The sequence below is a fragment of the Rhinolophus sinicus genome, chromosome 9 (assembly GCF_057876585.1).
Source record: "Rhinolophus sinicus isolate RSI-liver-muscle chromosome 9, RSI-T2T, whole genome shotgun sequence".
NCBI lineage: Eukaryota > Metazoa > Chordata > Mammalia > Chiroptera > Rhinolophidae > Rhinolophus > Rhinolophus sinicus.
Window position 1 is genome coordinate 38,705,503 of NC_142509.1, and position 24,600 is coordinate 38,730,102.

Below are 24,600 nucleotides of genomic sequence, written 5' to 3' on the forward strand. Positions count from 1 at the left end.
GACGTTACGCATTCTTCTCACCCCTAAGCCCCCAGAGGATTTGACTTTTGGTTTATTTTCTGTAAGCGAAACAGTCATTCCTATTTCTGCACCTTATGAATATCCATAAGCTTTGCAAAGCTCTGTGCATATCAAATTATTGGCTACAATTTAATTGCATTTTACTGGGCCACGGGGTTACTATTTGCTCTTAAACCTCTGGTGTATTCTGTGTGACACTGGGTTGTCCTGTCGGCATCTGGGGTCTTGTTTGCCCAGCTCTGTGGCCCCTCATATACTACGTAAGAGTCATTGCCAAGTTCCCGGATTCCTGCCTGCAGTACTCGGTCCTAAACCATCAGGGCCATTATACGGACAGTCTCCCGGGCACCAGGGTCTTCATTTTAAGGCCCGAGCTACAGTCCACCCAAGGAGAGGAACCGGGATGGTGAGATGCTAGCCCATTTCTACAAGGAGAAATCAGGCCTGACTCCAGGATGGCAGCCATGAATCCAGCCAATACTTCAGACCATTTAGTGGTTGTCAGTGGCCGGGAGACTGCATTTGTCCATGTCCCTGAAGAGGGCCCAGTGAAGACTTGCTGGGTTCGAATCCAAGCTCTGCTGCTTTCTAGCTCTGTGAGCTTGGGTGAGCTACCTGCCATCTCTGGGCCTCAGTTTTCCCGCCTGGAACATGAGAATGATTACAGTTTTACCTCACAGTGTTATGGGATGGGAAAGAGTTCATCCATGTGGAGCTTTGAATGGCACAGCTCAAGAGCATAATATAATCCTGTCCTAGATAACTTCCTGCATTGGTGGAATGTTCTAGAACCATGCTGTCCAATATGGTAGCCACTGGCCCATGGAGCTCTCAGAATATAGCCTGTGTGACTGAGAAACTTAATTTCTTAACGTATTTAATTTGTATCCATTTAAATGAAATTGTAAATCGCCACATGGCTATAAGCTACGTAAGGGGCAAGGAGGCTTCGTAAATGTTAGCTCTCAAGCCTCCTGTTTTATCAGTGCGTGTCTTCAGGAAGGAGATGACTGGTGCTCAGTGCTCCCGTGTGCTCCCGCGGCTCCTGCCGGGGCCGTTGTCTTGGAGGCTGAGGACCCTCTGCCGGCAGGTCTGTGACATCAGACCCCCTCTGATGGCATCCCGTGGTCTGAGGGTGTCCCCTCCTCCTTCCCACAGGCCCACGCGAGAGAGTGAGGACGACGAGGACGAGGAGCGGAGGGGCCGGGGCTGCGCCCTCCAGTACCAGCACGCCACCGTGCGCGTCCTCACCCAGTTCGTGTCCGAGGGCGCCGGCCCCTGGGGACAGCTCAGCCACCTGCTCAGCCCCGACTGGCAGGTGGACATCACCCACCTGGTGGCTGGCTTCATGAAGCTGGAGGAACCGCACGTGGCCTCCCTCCAGGACAGCAGGATCCTGGTCGGGCGGGAGGTCGGGATGACCACCATCCAGGTAGGAAGCCGGAGCTCGGAGGTGCTGCGTGCCCAGCACTGAGCTTGGCACCGGCACAGGGGAGACGCGCGAGATGGGTGGGTCACTGCGGCCAATGCCCTGTCCCTGTGACGGCCTCCTGGGGACACCAGAAGGTGAGCCTAGACCAGCTCGTTGAGTCCCGATCTCCTTCCAAATAGAATGGAGAAGGCGGTGGCACGTGGCACCCCACACGACCCCCTCTGGACGCTGCAGCGTCCATTCCCACCTCTGCCCAGCACTCGCCATCCTACCTGTGACCCTCCTGTCTTAGCTCCACTTTCCAGCCCCTGGGAGTGACCCTCCCACGCTGTGCTCCTCCAGCGACCAAGGGAAGGTGTGTCCTTCCCTCCCTTCTTTCCTTAAGCCATTCTGTCGTTCTACCACACAGTCATTCAACAAACTCTCCTCAAAGTCCTACTATCTCTTCTGCTCAAGGAAACGTATAGAACGGTGGGGTTTCAGGACAGACGTCAGAGGGTGGAGGGCCTTCTCCACAAGCCCTGACGTCCCTCCCTTCTGACTCCGTCTTTTTGGAATGTCCTTCTAGATCCTCACCTGACCACCACATGTGGGAATGGCTGGTACCTCTCTGTCATTTCACCTGGACATCGCAAGTCCAACACTGGGCTTATGAGATGGGCAGAAAGTCATGTTTCAGCAGAGGATACATTGTACTGGGGGTGTGCTGGGAGCACAGACTATTTATAATTCAGTTCTCCCCATTAATTCCATAGCTCACGTAGAATGTGATTCAGGCTGCACGAACTCAGTTTATATGCGACTCTTCATGAGTCCAACCAGCAGAATCCCCATGTCCAGTTACCCAGGTTGTGCACTGTACAAGGGGGGCCTCATCTAAATGGAAGGGGTCATTTCCTTTTAAAAACAGGATGGCTTTTGATGTTTATTCCACTTTTCTGACAGACAGACCTAGTGTCTTGGGCACAATGGGTGACTTTTTCTGATTCTCACAAAGGCTCCGAATGGGCTAGCATACAAGGTGAAGGTGGTACCTGAGTCCTTCACCGTGCATTCTGCACCTCAGGCCTGTTTGGGATGAAGGGAGCATTTGCTGGGGAAGTTTCTATTGAAACGTGTGTGACGGATCTGTCTTGTGTCCCGCTAATCCCACAGGTGTTGTCCCCACTGTCTGATTCCATCCTGGCAGAGAAGACAGTCACCGTGTTAGATGACAAAGTGTCGGTGACAGACTTGGCGATCCAGCTGGTGGCTGGGCTGTCTGTCACGCTCCATCCCAGCACAGAGAACAGCAAGGCCATCACAGCTGTGGCTACGGCTGAGGAGCTGCTGTGGGCCCCCAAACAGGTGGGAGCTCAGGTGGCAGGGAGGGGACAGCAGGGCGACTGGGCAAAAGGAGAGCGAGTGGGGGCAGGGCCACAGAACCTCTTCCAGCAGGAAGCCAGGTCAGTGCAGACAAAGGCGCTCCTCTTACCTGCCCAGGTTTGGGGCAACTTGTCCAAGCAGGGGGGTCTGTGATGAAACTGAGCAACGACACACCTAGTGCACACGGTGTATTAGTGATCTACTGCCGTGTCACAAATTACCACACACGCCACAGCTTAAAACTGCACCCGCTTATTAGCTCTTGTTTAGATTAAAGTGATTCTCCGGTCTTGATGTAAAACTTGAATGTTTTCTCCCCAGATTCATCAATCATCACTTCCAGATCTTGAGTTCTGCCCGGTTTCTTTGGGTTCTGTCCTAGGAGAGGACGGGTGGGGACCTAAGGGAAGACCCCCACACACACCAGTGGTCCCTAACTGGCTCTCTCCCTGCAGGAAGCCGTGGTCAGCACTTGGCTCCAGTTCAGCGACGGCTCAGTGACGCCTCTGGACATCTACGACCCCAAGGACTTCACCCTGACCGCCACCTCCCTGGACGAGGCCGTGGTGTCCGTCCCCCAGGCCCGCTCCCCCAGGTGGCCCATTGTGGTGGCCGAAGGGGCGGGCCAAGGGCCCCTGGTCCGAGTGGACCTGACCATCGCAGAGGCCTGCCAAAAATCCAAACGCAAGAGCGTCCTAGCCGTGGGCGTTGGCAACGTCAGGGTCAAGTTTGGCCCGAACGACGCGGACTCCAGCCCCGGCGGGGGAGACGACAACGACGATGACGAGGGCGACATCAAGAACCACGCCAGTGACCGGCGGCAGAAGGGCCCGGACCCCGAGCGCGCGGGCCAGGACGGGCAGTTCCAGGGCAGCTCGTCCTCGGAGCGAGAGGAGGGTTCCCTCCGCAGAGGCAGCCCCACGGCGCGGCCGCTGCTGGACAACAAGGCGGCCAAGGACAGCCGGCAGGACGGGGGCCGGCCGCCCGCGGAGGGCCGGCTGCAGACCATCCCCATCGACTTCAGCAACTTCCCTGCGCGCGTGGACCTGCCGCAGGCCGGGGCCGGGCTGGGGGACAGCGGCCTGGAGCCGGCGGCGCGGGGCCTGAGCGACCTGGAGATCGGCATGTACGCGCTGCTGGGCGTCTTCTGCCTGGCCATCCTCGTCTTCCTCGTCAACTGTGTCACCTTTGCGTTGAAGTACAGGCACAAGCAGCTGCCGCTGGAGGGACAGGCGTCCGGGAGCCACTCGCACGACTGGGTGTGTCTGGGCAACGAGGCCGAGCTCCTGGGGGACGCGGGCGAGGGGCCGCCCCCGCCCGACGAGCACACGACCGTCATAGACCGCGGGCCCGGGGGCTGCGAGGAGAGCAACCGCCTGCTGCTCAACGGGGGCGCCCAAAAGCACGTGCAGGGCCAGGTCCACAGGCCGGCGGACGCGGGGGCCAGGCCGGGCCGGGACCAGAGGCGGGAGCCCCTGCGTTCGCCCACGTCCAAGAGGAAGAAGGTGAAATTCACCACCTTCACCACCATCCCCCTCGACGACAGCGGCCCCACGGTGAACTCCATCCTGGGCGGCCACGAGGAGGACATCAAGTGGGTGGGCCAGGACCCGGACGTGGGCGCCCCCAAAGAGCTCAGAAACTATCTGGAGAAGCTCAAGGACCAAGTGTAGGCCGTGTGGCCACAGGGCCCCCGCCGGCGCCACCTCAGTGCCCTGGGGACCCCGGCACAGTCGTGGGGTGGAACCGGGACGCGCTGGGGCCCCTTATGGACCACTTGGAAGGTTTGAAGCCGGGAAGGGACTTTTTTTGTAATCAGAGGTTTTTTAGCAGACGATGAGGGCCGATTTTCGAAAGCCAGCGGATCAAACTCTGGGAGTGGAGATGACACAGACGTGGGACTGCGAGACCAAATTAGGGATGCTGTTTTATGAGTCAAAATATAACACAGACAAGCTACCAAAAATTATTTGTTAAAAAACGCAAAAAGACAAATAAAAAGAGACAGAAATAATCATCCGTTTATATTTCTGATAAAGGAGCCTCAGATAAAAGTAGGGCCCGCTGAGAGACGGCTCCATTTTAATACCGTGTCCCTTTTCCTAGGACAGTCTCTGTCCGAGTGAGACGGGGAGGAGACGTCTGAATATCAGTCTCCTCTCGGTGTAGACCTGAGGATTTTTAAATCTTTACCTGGTCGTCTTTTTCTCTCCTTTTCCGTACTTCCTTCTCTTCCCGCTCTTTTTTCTTTCCATGTCCTAGACTTCCATTTGGTTTCTATTTAATGTTTATTTCTGAGGGTCAAATGATATGTTTTTCCGACATTAACCATCCCATTCGTTAGTTGAACTCTTAGAAACCATGTCAGGTAATTCATTCTTTAAGTAGTAAGCATCGACGCTTATCTGTATCCCTCCGGCCTTGTTGGTATTTGCTGGGTTTGTACAATTACAGGAAGCCCTTAGAGCCTTTTGGGGGGGTGAGGGGAGCTGCTCGACCCACCACCACCGGCACCACCAGCACACCACAGGGGCGAAGCCGTTTCGTGGGACATTGTCAGAGGCTGCTCACAAGCCAGCAGCACAAGCCGGGGGGCCACTGACCTCTCAGCCACTCCATGGCTGGTGTTGTGTTGTGGGGCTGCTCCCACCTGGGGGAAGGTTGGGCCAAAGCCTCCAGAGACACGCTGTTGCCAGGGGTGATAAGCGTCAGTCTCCTGGGGCAGCTCTGTCAGGAGACAAGCTGAGAGCAAGAAATGATCAAAGATGAAAACTGGGGGAGGGTGTTTTCAGTCGGTTTCCTAACTTTGTGGGCGGGGCGTACCAGCACACCCTGAGAAGATGAAAATCTATGTTAGATTGCCAATGAACTATGTTTTTTTTAACAGCCTAACTGTGTAGCAGCCACCGCATTCATCCAAAGCAAGTGTCTGTGGCAGAGAAGACCAGCACGTGGTGAAGGAAGCCCCTTGCAGGGCCGGGCTCCGCCCTTCTGCACCCGGCCGCGGGAGGGCGCCCCGCTCACACAGACCAAGGATGCGTCTTGTTTTTATTTTTTTAGTTACTAAAATCAGTAGCTAAGACGGGGTCCTTGAAGCCTCTTAACCTTAGCTGGACCTTTTTAAAAAATATTTCTAGCACATGTGATAGAAGGAAAGGAGGAGATATTTATTTACACCTGTGATGCCAGTTGTCATTAAAATGCTTTCCGTGGCTTGGCACGTCTGCATCTTGTGGGTTGTTTCTTACTTCACTGAACTCCTATTACCTCTCCCTGCCCAATGTACAACTTTCTGAAGAAATAAACTGTCTGCTGGGCTAGAGGGAAAAGAACACACTTGCCAACCTTTTTTTTTTATCCCCCTCTTGGTTTCTTGACAGATGCAGAGTAATTCCTAACAAGGAAACCCTTCGATTCCTTGTTCACCACCATGGACGTCAGCGGTTTTCTAATCTTGAGCGTGCTCAGAACCACCAGGACAGCTGATGAAGCACGGCTTGGTGAGGTGGGGCCTGTTCACCTAAAAATAAAAGGTCACAGTGAGAGACAGGAGCGTTTGTTTGAGATCAGTAAGAACAGCGATTCAGGACACACTGATTCTGGCAGAGCCCAAGGCGTGTTCCGCTGAGGAGACAAAGCTCTGGTATTTATGAGAAGGGAAGGGGACAGTGACACCCGTAGAAGGGAGGCATTGCTATTGGTGCAGATAACGTGACAGACTGACAACAACTCGAAACAACGTTTTTAATTTCCAGTCCTAGTCATCAGTCTGACAGTCATAACATCTGCTTTCTTGTATCGTTACAAACAGTTCCCGGGACACAGTGTAGCCTTAGGCTGCACTGTCCTGTGTTAACAAGCCCAAGGCTCAGCCGTAGGACGTGCCAGGCAGCGCCTGTGGGACGGCAGCTCCTATTTCATTTTAAAGTGGCCCCGTTTGTACTGTTTTTTTTACAGGCCAAAAAGTGCATGTATCTAACAAGTTTGGGGTGTTTCCGATGCTGCTGCTCTGAGAGCCACACCTTAGGAACCACCCGTTACATCAGAGAATGGAAGCCTTGACACTGCGTGGAAAACTCTGTGGATCTCTCATCTGGGGAAAAGGTTTACTTTTATTTTTATTGTTTTTATGTTTGTGATGGCTATTTCAGGTTTCAATGGTTTCGTCTTGCTATTGGTTGGTTGGGGAAAGAATTTTTTGGTAGAAGATAAGATGGTACTGAAAATAAACAGCTTTATTAAGATAGAGTTCACATACCATAAAAGGTGACCCATTTAAAGTGTACCAGTCAGCGGTTTGGGGTACATTCACAGGGTTTTACATCCACCATCACATCAATTTTAGCACACTTTCGTCACCCCCCAAAAGAAGCTCCATACCCGTTAGACTCACTTCCCATTTCCCCCCAAAGCCCCAGACCCAGGCAGCCACCTACTGTCTGACACTCTGGCTTCACCTAGAGGGGCTGGGATGTGTGTCGTTACGCGAGACCCTCCTGAAAATTCGCCACGTGATATAATCCCCACAACATCACCATAGCAAGTGTTCTCGTGAGAAGCCGGGGGCTTCATGTATTGTGACTGTCTCCTTACAGCACCAGGAGAGCAGCCCCTCCCACAGCACGGCTGCTCTTGCGCAGCGAGGAGCTCAGCCTTCACGGCCTTTTTGTGTGTGAAAACCATGTCCGCCCCTAAGTCTGGCTACCTACCTCATCTTTTCAAGATTAAGGCTCCAAATAAGGGAAAAGGGGGTGTGGTTGGCGCGAATGCTGGGCGCATAACTTCTGTGCTGAGTTAAACTATTAAATGCCAGCTGCTGGCCATGAGCAAATCCATCAGTGGTCCACTCTGGTCAGCTGAGCGACGTCGGGTCTGAGGCCTGAGACCACGAGGATGGTTGAGGTCTTCCTCCCTCGGGCATTGTTGTCAGTAGAGAACACCCTTTGGTTATTCACTCACAGCAGCCGTCTGGGGAAGGCGCGTGACCCGGTATGACAGACGCAGCACCAGGCTCCAGCATCCTTCTCAAGGTCACGGCTGGGAAGTAGCAGAGCCGGGACTCAGACCCATGCTTGGATCTCCCAAGACTGTGGTCTGTTATTACACTAATACAAGCTTTATATTTTCTTGTGTTAAAAAAAAATGTAATGAAACTGACCCAAAAAAAAGCAATTCAGGCTTATTGCACAAAATCTGGAAAATAAAGTAGAAGAAATAAAGGGCAGGAAAAAAGCCCCCTAGCCCCTCTTCCTGAAAATAAAAATGAAAAACTCATCTTATATATCCTTCAGTGTGTTTTTTTCACTGGTGCACGTAATTTTCTCAGGGTTGTATTCATATTTTGCAAGGATGCCTTTATAAATATGACTGTTAAATTATCTTTCCAATTTTAAAAGCAGCCCATGAGCACTGTGGAAAATGTATAAAGGTGACCGAATTCACCACTGTGGGTGCTTTGGTTGTATCCGTACAGGTTTTTGCCCCCGGATTTCTTTTCCTTCCATAGTTAAGATCAAAGTGCAAATATTGATTTGTAAGCATAATGAACAGGGAACACTGCACAGCCCTCTGCAGAAGATGACGGGACAAGCACGTGTGCTGGAACCGCCTGAGACGCATGAGGGGCCCCACCACCGTTGGGGGGTGGGGGGCGATGAGGGATTAGCATCCAGCCCAGTCCTTGCTTGTGGGTTTGCACCCACCTGGAGGAGAGGCCCCTGGCACTGATTTGGACAAGAGCCCATGTGCTTGCCAAGCACACCCAGGGCGGCACCTTCCACAAGAAGGCTGCAGGTTACGGCTTGCTCCCAAGGGCAAGGAGCTCTGGAAGGTGATGGGAAAGGTTCAAGGGGACAGAGCTCTGACCGGTGACCAGCCTCGCCTCTGTGACTGATGATGAAGGATTTGCTCACATCAGACTTGCTCTTCCATCGATACCAGTGGCACAGGGGCAGGAAGTATGAAAAACAGCTGTTTCGGGGCATTGGAGCGCAACCACGGCAGCTGAAGTTCAAGGGCCAAGATTTGTGCAGCGGGGCGTGTGGAGGCAAACCCCACGATGGCCACCACGCTTTCCCCTTTGGGCGTTATCGACCTGCATGGCAGAGCTCAGAGACTGAGCAAAATGTGAGAGCCTCGCACTTCCAGGAGCATCCCTGGGCTGCAGGGGGTGGGGGGGGAGCAGGAGCCGGTGTGAATGGAGCGGAAACTGAGGGAAGGTCCAGAGGGGCTAAATCCCAGCAGAGGTGGGTGCTGTCAGCACTTCCGGCTAAGAGCTGCCCTGCAGGATGCAGGTCCCAGGCACTGCTTGGCCTCTGCAGAGGTAGCAGATGGGGCTCCTCTAAGAAAGCCACAGGCGCTGGACATCGGACAGGACAGATGCAGAAGCTGGGCAGATGGGAGCGGGGACGGGGAAGGAGGCGACACGCAAGGGACGGTCCATAGATACCTGGGTCTGGGCAGAAAGGCATACGCTCCCTCACAGACATGCATCAAACATTCACGCAGGCAGCTGTAAAACGTCAGGGGTGACAAATATTACAGAAAGCAGACGGTGCCAGGACAACCTCTGATGGGCACTCGAGGTGCCCGCGGAGGCCGCTCGAGGAAACGCAGGTCGTCCTGAAGCAGAGGACGCACTGGAGGTGGCAGGTGACCCAGGTGAAGTGGCAGGTGGAGGCAGCACAGGTGTGAAGGCGCCGCACGGAGAGGCGACAGCGTGGCAGGACAGGGCATGGGGAGACACGTGGCCGGACACACGGCTTTTCCGGGGTGCTGCCTGCACGCTCACCCGGGGAAAAGTCACGTTCTCACCACTCGACTGCGAACAGAGGCCAAACGCCTATGTAATCCGTTGCTTTTTAAAAACGGGCGTTTCTCCCCGAGCTCTATCTCGCGGTCCCAACTGGCGGAACCTTTGACCAAATACTAGTGTTTTGAATTGGTCTCTGCATCTCCAATTTTCCAGCTGGAAGAAGCCGAGTTGGGGGCATTTCCTAAGGGCGTGTCTGTCCGGAAAGGCCTGTTAACTGCTCCCAAGCAACAAATCGGGTGGGTTTCCACGGGCGAGTCTTGTTCTGGGTGTTCTTTCAGGCGGAGGCGCTTGTTTAACAATTGGGAACGAGAAGGCTAATGAGGGAGAACTGAGAGAAGAGTCGGGTTGGGTTATCCTGTCGCCCCTTGTCCGTTAGGGGGCACATTCGACAATGTGTCAAAAAATGAAGGAAATTATGAATTTTTCCAAATTATCGTCCACTAATCAAAATGTTCTGTTCAAAAAGGCTTTTTTTCCCCTCCTGTCAAAGAGGGCATTTGGGTGGAAAGGAATTACCACCCTGTGAAATTTCATTGATTTCAAAAACCCAGGTTAAGTGAGGAGGTGTTTTCCAGGTGCTTTAAAACATCCACTCGCTAATTCCTGACAACACACCCATGGAGTAAGTAATAGTATTATTACTGCCACGTGTTTACAGGTAACAAAAATGGGTCAGCGAGAAGCCAAGTCGCTGAGTCAGGGGCATCTGGCTGTTTGGGGGGTAAAGTCAGCAGCAGGAAAGGGCAGCCTGGATCCGGTAGCTGTGCTCTTAACCACTGCACCACACTGCCCACCACGTAAAAAACGCCATGCAAGCAACACGCTGAGTGCCCCAGGCCCGGGGACGGATCGATAGATGGAAGCGATTCCTGAGTTTTCTCTGATCGGCCTGAATCAGCGGGAGATGAGGGAACAACCAGTCACAGACTTTCCTTCTATCTGGAGCACTGAAGCCCCTTCTCAAGAGGGGAGTCAGATCCTAGACCTGTGGCCTCCCTCCCTCCCCCCACCACCACCACCTGGCAGCCTCTCCGCTGCAGGTCAGGAAACACCCTGCAAAAACCAGGCTTACCATTCCCGTGCTGCCAGAAGGCCCCAAGTGTGAATGAGGACAATGGCACCCATTGTTTAGAATTCCTCAATAAAACAGGGAAACTGAAGAGTCAGCCTCAGAGAGGCTGAACCCGATTTTCCATGTAATTTCACACCTGCCTGAGCCCTGCTACCTGTCTGCCTTTCCCACCCTAACCTGATGCCCAGCACCGCTCCTTTGGGGCTGTTCTCTCTGGCTCATTAAAGACAAACAGGCTTCAGGAAGAGCTGTGCTTCTTCTTGAGTGACAAATGAGATGTCACCTGTCCCAGCTGTCACACAACGTCCTGCCTCCCGGGCTGCTCCAGCCAGGTGGGCCAGTGGTGAGAGTCACCAGATGGTCAGGGAGTGAGAAAAGGGGTGGGGAAGCCGATGGCTCTGTTTCCGAAGTGTCTGAGATAACTGTGTCCCCAGGTTGGACAGAAGACACACGCACAGGGCCACCCATGCCCGTCCTGGCACAGCACACACGCCAGCCCACAGCCACCTGCTTCAATACCTGCACCTGGAGCCCCCGAAACCAGTAGGAACGTCTTACTAAACAGACTGTTCAAAGCAGGTGACGAGGTCTAGGAAAGAGGAGCAGTTGGGTTTGTGAGGTGTGGCTGTCTCCGTGGGGTTGGGAGGACCTGGAACTCTAACCCCAGATCCAGGAGAGGGTGTTCGTCCCGCTCGCGTTGCACAGCCCTGGTTCAAGCCTGGATTGGGGGGGACCCCCAGCAAGGGAGACAGGTTCTGTCTGTTCTCATCCCCCGGGGTTTTGAGCATAGCAGCTGCTCAGATGCATGAATAGGTGACACATTTCGTGGTGATCTTAGACCCACGCTGTCCAATACAAATACAATGCAAGCCATGGGTGTAATTTTAAACTTTCTAGAAGCCACACGTTTAAAAACAAAAAGAAATGAAATTAATACGTTTTATTTAATCCAGTTTATCTAAAAAATTACCGCTTTGACGTGTAATCACTCTAAAATGCATGAATGGATGGTGTGTATTTTTGTGCTGCCTTCAACATCCAGCAAATACTGTGGCTCACTAGATCCGTCGTAAAACACTGACAGCCATCTCAGCGCAGACTCGCCTCATTGCCAGGGCTCCGCAGTATTCCACGGGGTTCAGAGCACATCACCCCCACTGTTTGGAGCTGAAGGCAGTTGAAAAGAAGCACACAAGAGGAAAACTCTTGGCCCTCCCGCTCTCTACGGTTCTTAATCATCAGACACCACTCGTTCTAGACTCTTCCAGCCCAGGGACAGCCCGCGAGGAATCTCCGGAACAAACCCTGCCAGTGTGCCCTTAGCTCCCCTGACTCTCCTCCGTTTATGCACCTTCCCACAATTGGCCACCCTGAGAAGCTCAAAGTCCCTTCTTTTTGTCACTCCTTGTCAGGTTTCTGCAAAACCATTGTCCTTTTGTTCAGCTGTTTGTAAGCCCAAGTCCCAACCACCTCTTTGGGTCACTCATTGACGAGTCCCCGTGTGTGTGTGCAATGCCCGCGTTAATACACGTCTGTGTTCCGCTCCTTAATCTGCCTTCTTCCAGTCTAGTCTGTGGGCACCGCCCATGAAGCCCGCCTCTGCGGTCATGTCCCATGTACCCCCATCCCCTATCAGAGCACACAGGTCAGAATTTTTTAAGCACGCCCAAGTAATGAGGGCTTCTGTCTGGTTCAGCCTACGCCTGAATTTTGGAAGAATTTGCTTTATGACTTTCCAAAGACGAGCCTCTGAGGCTTGGTAAATCTCTCCATTTGGAGCGATTTAATGCAAAAGGTAGAAATTCCTACAGCAACAGCAAGAAGAGAGCCGAGAAGAGAATGGAGGGCAGCTGCCAAAAGGTGTCTTTTCTAATTAGCTGAGCATTTTCGGCAGCTTTGGAGAAGTCAGCGTCCCCCGTTTGGTCTGCACTGATGGATCTGTCTTTCCGGTTGAACAGAGTAACTCTTCCTGGGGCTTGTTACTTACCTTTGAAGGGAAGGGAGACAGAGGAACGCCAGGCAGTTCAGACTTGGGGAGCAGAGAAACGAAGGCATTTAATGAGGACTCGGGGAGGCTGGGAATGTCTCTCGCATCTCCCTCTTCTGTGCTTCATCTCTGTTTTCATTTATTGACCCGTTATTAACTGGCAAAAGAAGAAATAGAAAGAATCGACAAACATCTTTAAAAATGGTCAAATGATTGCAAATGAAAACAGTCCATCATCTGTCATCTTCCAAATGGGCAACGATTTTCGTTGTAACTGTTTTACTAAACTGCTCCAAGCTGGGGGGTTATAGAGAGGAGAACATAGTCACACAGGCTGGTGGGCATAAAACTCTGAACAGCACCTGGCAATTTTGAAAATGTGGGTCACCGGGCCCAAAATGTGAGTGATAGCCAAAGAGAAGCAGGCAAATAAAGAAAAGCAAGGGCCAATAAAAGCAAGCAAATCGATGGACTGTATAGAAAACAGAAATCCTTCAGAGGACAGAGCGAGCTTCAAGAAACTCTGAGTATCATTTTCAGAGCAATTATACCCAGAACACAAGAGCACGATAAAGAAACAATCAGATCAGAGCAACAAAAAGTGCTCCTGGAAATTCAAAAACAACATCGCTGGAACCTAAAGTAAACTGGCATGGAATGGCTGGAAGGTAAACTGGAGCGGTTTTCCCAGCGTGTACAGCAGGACAGCAGCGACGAAATGCTCAGGAGACCCCGGAAATAACAGAGGGAGCGAAGTTGTTATTTAATTAAGGGTAAATCTTATTAAACTTTGCGTCATTAAAACCAAAGGAAAGCTGACAAAAGAGGGACAGAGAGAGGGAAGCGACGTCAAGGTACTTGGTTCCCATCCAGTCACGTGGACATGACCAGATACAATTTAACATTGATGGATCAAGAAGTAGAGATCGCTGTACGTTATTTAAAGTTACAAACATAACCAACCAAAGAATTAAAAGCCCAACCTGACTGGCGCACGCACATGCCAGCTGAGTGGCTGTTGGCAAATGACTCAATGACTTTAGCCTCAGTTTGCTCGGCTGTGGGATGGGAAGGACGTCCAATTCCAAGGTCACTGGGAAGATTTTCTCACTGAGCTCAGGCAGGGCACTGAGTCCAGCGCCCGGCTCTTTGAAATGACCCAGCAGAGAGCAGAACTGTCGGCAGTCCACTCAACTGTGACAAGAGGAAGCCCTCGGTTTTCCTTTCTATCGTCTTGAGAATGAGTCAGACACTTGTAACGTGGGTCTCGGGAATCCATGCCCGTCGGCGGGCTGGAATTTTCCTTGAGCATCCGTATTCGGCAAAGCCTATTCTTTCATCTTTGTTACAGGGAGAAAGGACAGAAAGAGAAGAGAGCCCTGAGGGGTTTGTCAGACAACGGTGCCTGGCTGGCGCAGGTAGACATGTGACGTGTGTGTCGGCTGTGCCCACTCCACTTTGCTGGGAATCTGCAGAGAGAAACTGACTGTTAACGTTTCCATCGTAGCAAGTGATCAAAGTCGGCTCTCTCTGGAGAGGAGGAAAATCAACGCCGCTCAGCCCGCCTGTGGCCCAAACGGTAAACTCTCAATCTTTTGATCAGTCGTGAAGAGCTTTTCCATCAGAAACGACCGTTTTCTGCATGTCCCTTGTGAAGAAAATGGGCGTTTTTGGAAAACACTGGACATCTGCTTTTTTCATCAATATGACGGGCTGGTTTTTGTTTGTTTGTTTTCTTCCTTTCTTTAGTTCTGAGAATGATTAATCTAGCAATAGATGTGGAGGTTTTTTCCATGAGCCAACCATGTCAATGGGACCGCTAGCCCATTAATACTGGCCAAATGCCACTGTCACAGCCAGCCACGCTCGTCACCGAACTAGAGTGACAGGCTGATATTGTCACGTTCGTGTCAAGTAGGACCTGAGAATACCACTCACGTGGTCCAGCTGTGGAAGGAGACCCCCAAAAGCAGACGCATCAGATCAGTAGCTTTAGTGGGGACAAATAGTCATAAAGAGGCAGCACTGCCCTCACCTCCGGGCAGGCAGGCCCCGCCCTGGGCCCACCCTGCAGAAAGCCTGACTCTGGCTCTTCTCCACCTACATAGTATTGCAGACCTGTGGCCCCCTTAGGAGGAGGCTGTCATGGGCTGAATTGTGACCCCCCCATTCCTATGTTGAAGCCCCAACTCCCAGTCTCAGAAGGTGACTGTATTTAGACATCGGACCTTTAAAGAGATGGTTAAGTTAAAATGAGGCTGCTAGGCTGGGCCAAATCCAGTCTGAGAGGATATTTGGGCACACAGAGACACACGGCATGTGCACACACAGGAAAGACCACCTGAGGACCCAGCAGGAAACGGCCTCCTTGCAAACCAAACCGCCAGCACCTTGATCTTGGACTAACAGCCCCCACGGCTGTGAGAAAATCAATTCCTGTTGTTCAGGTTGCCCAGCCTGTGGCATTTTGTGATGGCAGCCCTAGGAAAAGAATGCAGAGGCCCACGGGACCTGCCCACTAGGAGTGTGGGCCCTTCTGGACATACTTCAGGTTCCTGAATCCCAGAAGCCCCTGTACAATGGCCCTGGGTCCACGGCCACACTGGCAGGGCCTCGACCACAGGCCAGCCTCCTGCGGGCCGACCAGGAAGCCTCTGTGTCCAGGCCCGGCTCAGAGAGGCCCAGGAGACAGCTGTTTGTAGGGCGTCTGAGCAGAGCTTGCTTCTGCAGGACAGGTGTCCCCAGGTGTGCAGGTGAGGCCTGTCCACGTGTGCAGGAGAAACATGTGGGATGGAAGAGACGAGGGAGGACAGGGGCCAGGTATCCAGTGCTGGCCTGCCCTGTTCTCACACGTTCTGCACGCAGCTGCAAAGAGTGTAAGGATTTGCAGTTCCAGCCTAGCTGTCCGGGCTGTTATGCAGGCATCGTGTCAAGGTGATGGGGAGTCGGGGGGGGGGGGGGGGGAGCACACATTTCATTTAATAGTGAGCCTCGTCAGTATGTGCCCATGGTGTGTGGCCCTCCATTAGCGTCGTTTGGGGGCCTCACGTATGTTGGGGGGAGGGGTGGCATCCAGCCCACGTGGGAGTTCAGGACTCCACTGGCTATGGGTGGCCTCATTTTCATCTTCCTGATACTGACAGTAAGTCGGCCCCAGAGACAGTGGGGCCCAAAGCTGCCTTTTCCAGCTTCTTCCACAGACAAGTCAGCCCCACATCTCCAGCTCTGAGAAGTCGCAAATGACGTTTTCTGAAGGTGTATTTGAAAATGGGAACCCGGGACGGAGTTCACACACAAGCAGGCTTTCAGTCCAGGGGTGGCTGGGAGCCAGCGTCCAGTGTGGGCGGGTTGTTAGCAAAGCAAGGTTGCCATGGAAACCCCTTAACGGCTGTGAGGCCAGTACTCAGGTTCTCATCCATGATGTCCGAATTTTTATTTCATAAAAGTTGTGATGTCCTGGTTACTCTGACGCGGCCGCCTCGGTAATTCATGTCCACAGATGAGGGCACTGTCCCCCGCGTCCCCAGGTCAAAGTGGAATCGTGCCTTCCTGAGGGTTCTTCTTTTCCTCTGTTTTGGGGAATAAGGAAAGCAGCCGGGTATCATCCAGCAGGCGCCTGCAGTACGGCTGCAATCCCTGTGTGCTTTCTTCCATGAGAGGGAGGAGGGATTGTAAACGGAGCTGGGTTTTATTTTTCCCCAGCAGGCTATTTACTGCACAAATGGCTGGAATAACACTGGACTCCGTCTACGCGTAAATGCAGGCTTCTGGATCAGATCCTTGTAATTCAGTGTGGTAGGCATCGAAGAAGCCGAGACAGTGGGGACAATGACATCTCCCTTCCTTGGCAGGGCAAACCTGAGTGTAAAGATGAAGTGGCAAGACTAAAATTAATTCCCAGGTTTCACAGAGCCCGTCAATCCATTCCGCTGTGGGTGGGAAACCAGCTTTCGAAGGGCGATATCCGAGCTTAAAGGATGAAGCCCATTTTGGGAGCCTCTGAGGCAACTTCGGGTTGGGACAGCTTTGCCAGGGTCAAGTCCAGGTCCGACATCATTTTAATGCTGTTTAATGACACCAGTGCCCAATTCATCCATTACAGCCCCAAAAGGGACAGTGTGATATCAGTAGCTGAGAGCTGGAAAATTGAGTGGAAGGCAATACGGATTAAAACAGAAGAATCTGAAAAGGTGAGGGTAAAACAAGATAGAAAAGGAGACAAAGGAGGAGAGAGAAAGAACGGGAAGTATTACATGATTTCTGTAAGAGGCGGGCCTCTTTTGGTCCCAAGCAGTGAGAAATCCAACTCAAAATGGCTTAAGAATAAAAGGAGAGGTGGCTAGCTGAAACTGAGAGTCCAGAAGCTTCAGGCACGGCTGGATCCAGGTGCTCCCACAAGGTCCTCAGTTCTGCCTGTCTCTGTGTGACGTCCTTGCTGGGGCAGGCAGAAAGATGGCCACCGGGAGTGTCCGACTTGCTTTGTAACCTGTCAGTATCACCAGTGGTAAGAATCATTCTTGTTGCTAGCTATTAAAAAAAAAAAAAAAAAACCTCAAGAGTTGACTCTCTTTAGACCGTTGCATCATGTGTCTGCCGATCAATCCACCACCATGTCTAAGGGTATTTGATGCTCTGATTGCCTGGGCCAAATGTCCACCTCCAGAGCCAAGGAGAACTTGAGACTAAAAGTGGGCTCTCTCCCTCCCCGAAAAATTAGATGGTTTTGTCACCAGAAGAAGACAGAAGGGGTATAGCATTGGGAAGAGATGGAGACGGCACAGCTTAACCACACGACTCGGCACTCAGAGAATCCGAGCCGTTCAGACCCACCGTGGTGCCCATCTGCAGACCCAGGACTGTGCATGCACCACACCCTCTGCGTCCGCTTCCTCTGCCACCAGCACCTGGAGACAGAGATGATTGTAAACACCTGCTCCTTGTTGTCTCCTGGCACTTTGCTCCTCAGCAAGAAAATGCTCGTGTACCAGACAGAGGATATGGAAGTCGCTGAACAGAACCAAACGTGTATATTGTCATTTCTTCTTGGCCTCGTTCACATTTCTGGTTTTTTTGTTTGTTTTTTAAAGATTTTATTGGGGAAGGGGAACAGGACTTTATTGGGGAACAGTGTGTACTTCCAGGACTTTTTCCAAGTCAAGTTGTTGTCTTTTCAATCTTAGTTGTGGAGGGTGCCATTCAGCTTCAAGTTGTTGTCTTTTCAGTCTTAGTTGTGGAGGGCGCAGCTCAGCTCCAGGTCCAGTTGCTGTTGTTAGTTGCAGGCGGCGCAGCCCACCATTCCTTGCGGGAGTCCAACCGGCAACCTTGTGGTTGAGAGTCCACTGGCCCATGTGGGAATCAAACTGGCCTTCAGAGTTAGGAGCTCGGAGCTCCAATCGCCTGAGCCACCGGGCCGGCCCCATATTTCTATGGTTTTGACAGCTTCTCTTTAAGAAGCTAGCAAATCCTACTTTTCACTTCCCCCCTCCTTACCCCCACCCCTGGGCTAGCCAAAGATAACAAGATGTTGGATGTTCTATAAACATGGGGGGGGGGTAGGTGACAGCTCTGGACAGATCAGTCAAGTGGACAGATCAGTCATGTGATGTGTACTCAAGGGCCAGCACTGGGAGAGCTCGGAAAGTTACACTCAACCTCCATCAGAACGAATAGCGACCTCTCAGAAAGACGTGAATGGATAGCAGGTGAAGGCTGGGTTGTCCTGGTTCCGAGACAGGACATGTTAGCAGCGTGCTCCTCTCTCATCCGCTTGACGTCTCTGCAGACACCAGGTTGGAGGGGTTAGCAGGGGAAATGGTGCGTTTTGCAGAAGAGTCTACCTGCCCCACGCAGGAGAGAAGGAATTTGCACTTACTGAACCAGCAGGATCCTGAGACCCGGTTTACACAGTTTGCTGGAGTCAAAATGGCCTAAGGTCTGGCTAACGTCTCAGGGTTTTCCTCTGCTAAATTCACACACACACACACACACACACACACACACACCTGGGTCCCAGGTAGGCCAGCCTCTACAGTCCCACACCCTAACAACGAGAAAACAGTCCGGCAGCCAGAAGTAATGTTTTACGGGCAGCTTTCGTGAAGATCAAGTGTCTTATTCACAAGTATCAGACGCTGAGTGTAGCTGCCGAGTTCACAAATGTCTCCTTCGAAGCTGTTGGGCAGCCCGCAGAACCCTTCTCAGGACGAGGGAACCAGCACTGTGCTCGTCCCCGAGAGCGTGTCCAGCTTCACGGAGCAGACGGGCCCCCGCGGAGACCACCCGCTGCTGCAGCCCGGCCAGGACCAGCTGGCACAGTCGGGCCCCAGCACAGGTGCGAGCGCCCCGCCCCCTGACACCTCCTGCGTCACAGGGCAGGGCCACGCCCACCGCCCGCACCTGCGCGTGGTCCCGCCCACCGGCCCCCTGACACCTCGTGCGTCACAGGGCAGGGCCACGCCCACCGCCCGCACCTGCGTGTGGTCCGCCAACAGGCCGTCGCAAAGGGCGGCTGCGGGCTGAGTGTTCACACTGCTCACACCGGGTGAAGGTCCCCGAAGCCCCGGGGCGCGCAGCTGGGGAGGCAGGGCCGTGGTTGCGGAGCTCCTCTGCGTGTCCTCGCTGCAAGGTGTATCGGCCCCTGCAGCAGGGCAATCTCAGTGGCCACTCAGGTAGGCAACTGAGAAGGTCAAGGTGCCTGCGGGGGGGCCGCCCTGCCTCTGCCGCTCCCCGCGAGCCACCAAAGGCACTGGGCCTCGGCCCTGGGGGCTCCAGCTGCGGTGCGCTTGGCTCTGGGTTGAAAACACCCAGGGCCGGGTGAGGAATAAAGGGATTCACACACGTCTCTACGTCTGCAACAGAAATGGCCAAAATACCAGGTTCTAAGAAGTGAGGGGCCATAGATTCAACAGGCATGGCCGTGTTGGTAGCTGGAGGCTGAGGGGCAGTTGTGAGATGGTCGTTGCGCGCCTCTCTGCCTCCTTGCAGGTGTGAAAAATCAGGTATAAGAAGGATTCTTTAAGGAAGGCGAATAACAGCAGAAAGATTACAGTCTCATTTTAGTTAAAAGAATCAAAATAGGGCCGACCCGGTGGCTCAGGCGGTTAGAGCTCTGAGCTCCTAACTCCGAAGGCTGCCGGTTTGATTCCCACATGGGCCAGTGGGCTCTCAACCACAAGGTTGCCAGTTCAACTCCTTGACTCCCACAAGGGATGGTGGGCTGCACCCCCTGCAACTAGCAATGCCAACTGGACCTGGAGCTGAGCTGCGCCCTCCACAACTAAGATTGAAAGGATAACAACTTGACTTGAAAAATAAAAGTCCTGGAAGTACACACTGTTCCCCAATGAGGTCCTGTTCCCCTTCCCCAATTAAAAAAATAATAATAACTTTAATTAAAAAAAAGAGCTTTAATTTTTTTTTAACAAAAAAAGAATCATAATAATCCACACAGAGATAAACAAGCGAGGCAGGTTTCCTCTCGGGCTGGCGTGGGGTCTGACAAGGCACTTTCATTTTCTACTTTATTCCTTTTTAAATCATTTGAATTTTTGCAGCAAACAGGTATTGTTGGGGAGCCCAAACTAGAAATAGGCTACTTTTCTTTTAATTCCACAAAGAAAAGAAAGTGGGGTCGAGCTCCTGATCTTCTGTGCCCCGTGTCCTCAGGGGGACCGCACGCCTCAGACACCCTTGATTTTGGTGAATTGTCGGCTCTACCCAAATACCACATCACCATCTTTCTTCTGTGGGACGTGTCCTTTTGGGCCTAGTCAAAATGCTTTTTATGGCGGTGATCCAGTGCATTTGTTATAAGTCCCTTTGGTGAGTCACAGCACAGGTGATGCGTCCCTGCTGGAACAGCAAATGGTTCTCCAGGGGTCTGAGAATTATGACTGTCCCCACGTGTCCACCCTCCAACGAAGGAACAGCCTCAGCACACAGGCTGTGACCTTCCCAAGTCTACTGAGTGCTGGGCAGTGTCGGGAGATTTCCGTGGGCTGTCACCAAGCGCGGGGCCCTGGGTGGGTGCAGAAGGGCTGCACGTTTCAGTGGGAGTCTCAACCGGCTGACCCACAGCTGGGCTTCTTGCTCTTCCCAGCCTGACAGGACAATGCCAGTAAACACGTCCACAGTCAGAGGGATGCGGGCAGACCCGCTGCAGAAACACACCACACAGGACGCACCGCCACCAACACCAAGTTTCAAACCCAAGGACATTGTTTCTTTTTGACAAAGGGCTTTGTCAAGGTTGCCGGTGAGGTTGGTCTAAATACCCTTGTCATTCCTTCCCACCCAGGACCCCGGAATTAAAATGAACTCGTGGGGACAGCGTGGAGAGTGGCGGCCATCAGCCCTGCACACGATGCAGCACAGCATCGGGCTTGGGGGACACTGGGCACCCCAGGCGAACCCTGTCTCATTACCAGGTAAGGAAGTTTCCTTTGTCTTCCACTGGCAATGGTGTCAGTGTTGCCGGAAGCAACAGGAGAAAATCTGTCATTGTCGTTTCTCACCTGTGAGAGGAGCGTTGCTTTGCTAGAGACTAGAGCCAGAGGGACGAGTGTGAGAAGGGAGCCCTGCCCTTCTGGTTTGGTGGGGTGCAGAGGTGGCCTGTGGAGCTGCCGGGCTGCACGGCAGGCCGTCCTCTGCCACCATGTGACAGCGGTGTCCCGGGCTCACACAAGCTGATAACCCCATGCCCGTTCAGGGTCTTTAATTGTTCAGTCTATATTATTTGTCACTTCCCTGCGGACCCATTCATTTGCTCAGGAAGGGTCCTATGTGCAAAGTTCATTTTTAGGCAAGGAGAGTGACACAATGTATAAGACAAGTGAACTCCCTGAGGTCCTGGATCTCACATTTTCCTGGAGAAAGGCAATTCATAGAGAAGCAAATAGATAAACGATACTATTGATACAAAGTTGTGATGCTTTGAAAACGCTATGCTAAGTGAAAGAAGCCAGTCACAAAAAGGCACATCTGGAATGATTCCATTTATATGAAATGACCAAAATAGGCGAATTGATAGAGATAGAAAGCAAGGCGTGGGGGAGGGGCCATGGGGGGGCGACTGCTGGTGGGACACTGAGCGTCTTTCTTGGATGGTGAAAACGTTCTAACGTTGATGGTGGTGGTGGATGCACAACTCTGAATAGGCTCAAAACCACCAAGTTATATGCTCTGGAAAGGTGAGCTGTGACACTTGTGGATTATATCTTGGCAAAGCCGCTAAAAGAAAGTTATGATGGCAACTGTTTAAGTTATTACTGAGCGACATGCTGCCTGAGACGCTGCAGCTGGGCAGCTCGTTGTTGGTCCTGAAGCCACGGGAAGCTGCGGGGCTCTTGGCTGGTTGCTCGCAGGTCTGTGGTCAGCCTGACAGGTGGCCGAGGGCTGGGGGTAGGATAGCCCCACTCACGTCGGGTCGTTGGTGGCTGTGGGCCGGGGCGAGGGCCGTGAGTGGACCATGTGTCATCATCTACCAGGCTGGCGCTCGCTTGTCACCCGCAGGATCCTGAGAAATGGCAGCCATGAAACTGACATAGTATCAGTGTCACTTATGCTATGTCCTTTGGGCCAAGACAAGTCACAAAAATCACCCTGAATGAAGAGTACTGGCTCTTTGTGAGCAGCTCTCTGAAGATATAATTCCTGGCTGTTCAGTTTGCTCGTCTGAAGTGTCGTTTCCGTGGGGTGAGGTCCACTCACAGGCATGTTTCCATCAGTCAGTGTGAGCACCTTCTCGGCACCCCCACCAGAATCACTTCCCCCCTTCAGGCCGCACCCCAGCCCTGTGCCACCACGAATCCCCGTTCTGTCTCTGTAGAACTATTGTGGACATGCCGTATACGTGGCACCGCACGCTGTGTGTCTCTGTGTGTGGCTCCTCTCGCTCAGCGTCACGTTCCCAGCGTTCGCCCGCATTGCCGTCCTCATCAGCGTCTCGTTCTGGTCACCATGGCACGGTGACTTGCGGTGTGGCTGGCCCGGGTTGCACAGCTGTGGCTCCCGAAACACTGTCCACGCCGCTGTGGGAGAGCAGCGGAGTCACGTAGCGAGGAGCTCGGATACAGGACCGGGCATGGAGGGCGGCACAGATAAGCTCACAGTCCCTGGTGGGGGCGGCGATGGCAGCGTCTGTGTGCTCCCCTGTGGCAGATACTTGGTTCCCTCTCGGCGGTCACACCTGCTTTCTGTTCACATCAAATTTGTGCAAGAGACAGGGTGCCAATGCCGCGATGAATCATGGTCGGGCGACGCCAAGCATGTCATTCCCGTCCCTTTTGATACAAACTGGTCCAGGGGAGGGGGCAGGGCGGGGGCATGGCACCTGTGACACAGTTCTGCTCAGTGACAGTGAAGGGGGATCTGAGGGCAGTCTCAGAGAAAAATTATCTTCCCTCATGAAGACCTCTTTGTCTATCCCCCGAAGGGTTCTTAAGTGTCCTTTTGATCATGTATGGTTTTGGCCTCATGTACCATATATAGAAGTGTCACCATGTGTCTTGGGCTGAATATCGTCCCCCAAATTCACGTCCACCTGGAACATCAGAATGTGTGTGACCTTATTTGGAAAGAGTGTCTTTGCAGACGTAACCACGTGGGTGCGCACTAGCCCAGTGATAGTGTCCTTAGAAGAGGGAAATGCAGACACGGAGACACGGAGAAGGTCATGTGACAATGGAGCAGACATCGTGACATGTCTACAGTCCAAGAGACGCCAAGGGCGGCTGCCACCTGCCTGGTAGCCGCCCCCAGATGTTGAATGTTTCGCGTCCAGGACTGTGAGTCAGAGCCTGTTGTTTTGGCCACTCAGTTGTGACATTTTGTTATGGCAGCCCCAGGAAACAAACACACTGTGTCATCCCAGTATTTTTTAAAAGAGTCGAATTCCTTACAACAAACCACAGGGAACGAAGTGGGAGCCCGTCTGGGGGCGGGGATGGAAAGAGGCAGCGGAGGGCCTGGGTGAGAGAGGAGGGCCACACACGGGCTCCGAGAAGGTCTGTGCCCCCCTCCTCACCTCACACCCAGCCGTGCAGCTCCAGAGCCCCACCCCCCACCACAGGCTGGGATCACCGTTTACGGGGTCATGTTTCTCTGCCAGCAAACGAGCAGCCTTCACTCTGATGCCTGCAGGAAATGCTGCCAGCATGTGTCACGCTCCTAGAAGAGCAGGGCCTTTTTATCGTAGGCAAGAAAATATATGATTTCTCATTTTAAAGGATTATGGTCCATTGATGCCCACTTTCCATATGGTAGGAGCGTATAAAATGTTTGAGCAATGAAAGTGAATAACTTGAGGTCTGCACACAATAAAAGAATTTTACTTTTTACTATAAAGCAGTTTGATTTGAGGTGACAAGAGACTGCTGCACTTTGGAGGGCCGGGTGTTTGTCCTTTGGTGAAGGACAGTGGAAGGCTTATTGGGTCTCTGGGAGATCATTTGATTACCGATGGGTGAGGCTTTGCAGGGGCTCTTCCAGAAGGAACTTCCATGGGTTTAGCTGTGCCCAGGAATAATACCGTGTTTCCCCAAAGATAACACCCAGCCAGGCCATCAGCTCTAATGCGTCTTTTGGAGCAAAAATTAATATAAGACCCAGTATTATATTATTTATATTATATTATACCCGATCTTATACTATCGTAAAATAAGACCGGGTCTTATATTAATTTTTGCTCCAAAAGACACATTAGAGCTGATGGTCCAGCTAGGTCTTATTTTCGGGGAAACACGGTACCCTGAGGCTGTGTCCCCAGGTTGTACACACACATGCACACGCAGACCTCACGGTCTGTGTCCCCTCCCCCCACACACACACACGCCTGCCCTCTCTACCTGACAGCACAGTCCCACATCTCACTCCCGACAGGTGTTTCATCTGCTGTGATGTGGCGTCTGCTC

At 52.6% G+C, this 24,600-nt stretch overlaps 1 protein-coding gene across 5 annotated transcripts in view; it reads left to right on the forward strand.

The window, feature by feature from the left end:
- The window catches only part of TMEM132C (transmembrane protein 132C), a 268,198-nt gene extending 245,275 nt beyond the window's left edge, over positions 1-22,923 (forward strand). Inside the window, exons 7-12 of one of the 5 annotated variants that reach the window (XM_088801091.1) lie at positions 1,180-1,453; positions 2,609-2,800; positions 3,274-6,323; positions 6,776-6,922; positions 20,988-21,117; positions 22,202-22,923. In XM_088801091.1, the coding sequence (XP_088657217.1) occupies positions 1,180-1,453; positions 2,609-2,800; positions 3,274-4,491 (1,684 nt within the window). In that variant the 3' untranslated portion in view covers positions 4,492-6,323; positions 6,776-6,922; positions 20,988-21,117; positions 22,202-22,923. Of the gene's footprint in view, positions 1-1,179; positions 1,454-2,608; positions 2,801-3,273; positions 6,324-6,775; positions 6,923-7,779; positions 8,084-20,987; positions 21,118-22,201 lie in introns of those variants that run through there. The other 4 variants (XM_088801093.1, XM_088801089.1, XM_088801092.1 and 1 more) reach the window with 4 other exon arrangements.
- Positions 22,924-24,600: the final 1,677 nt, after the last annotated feature.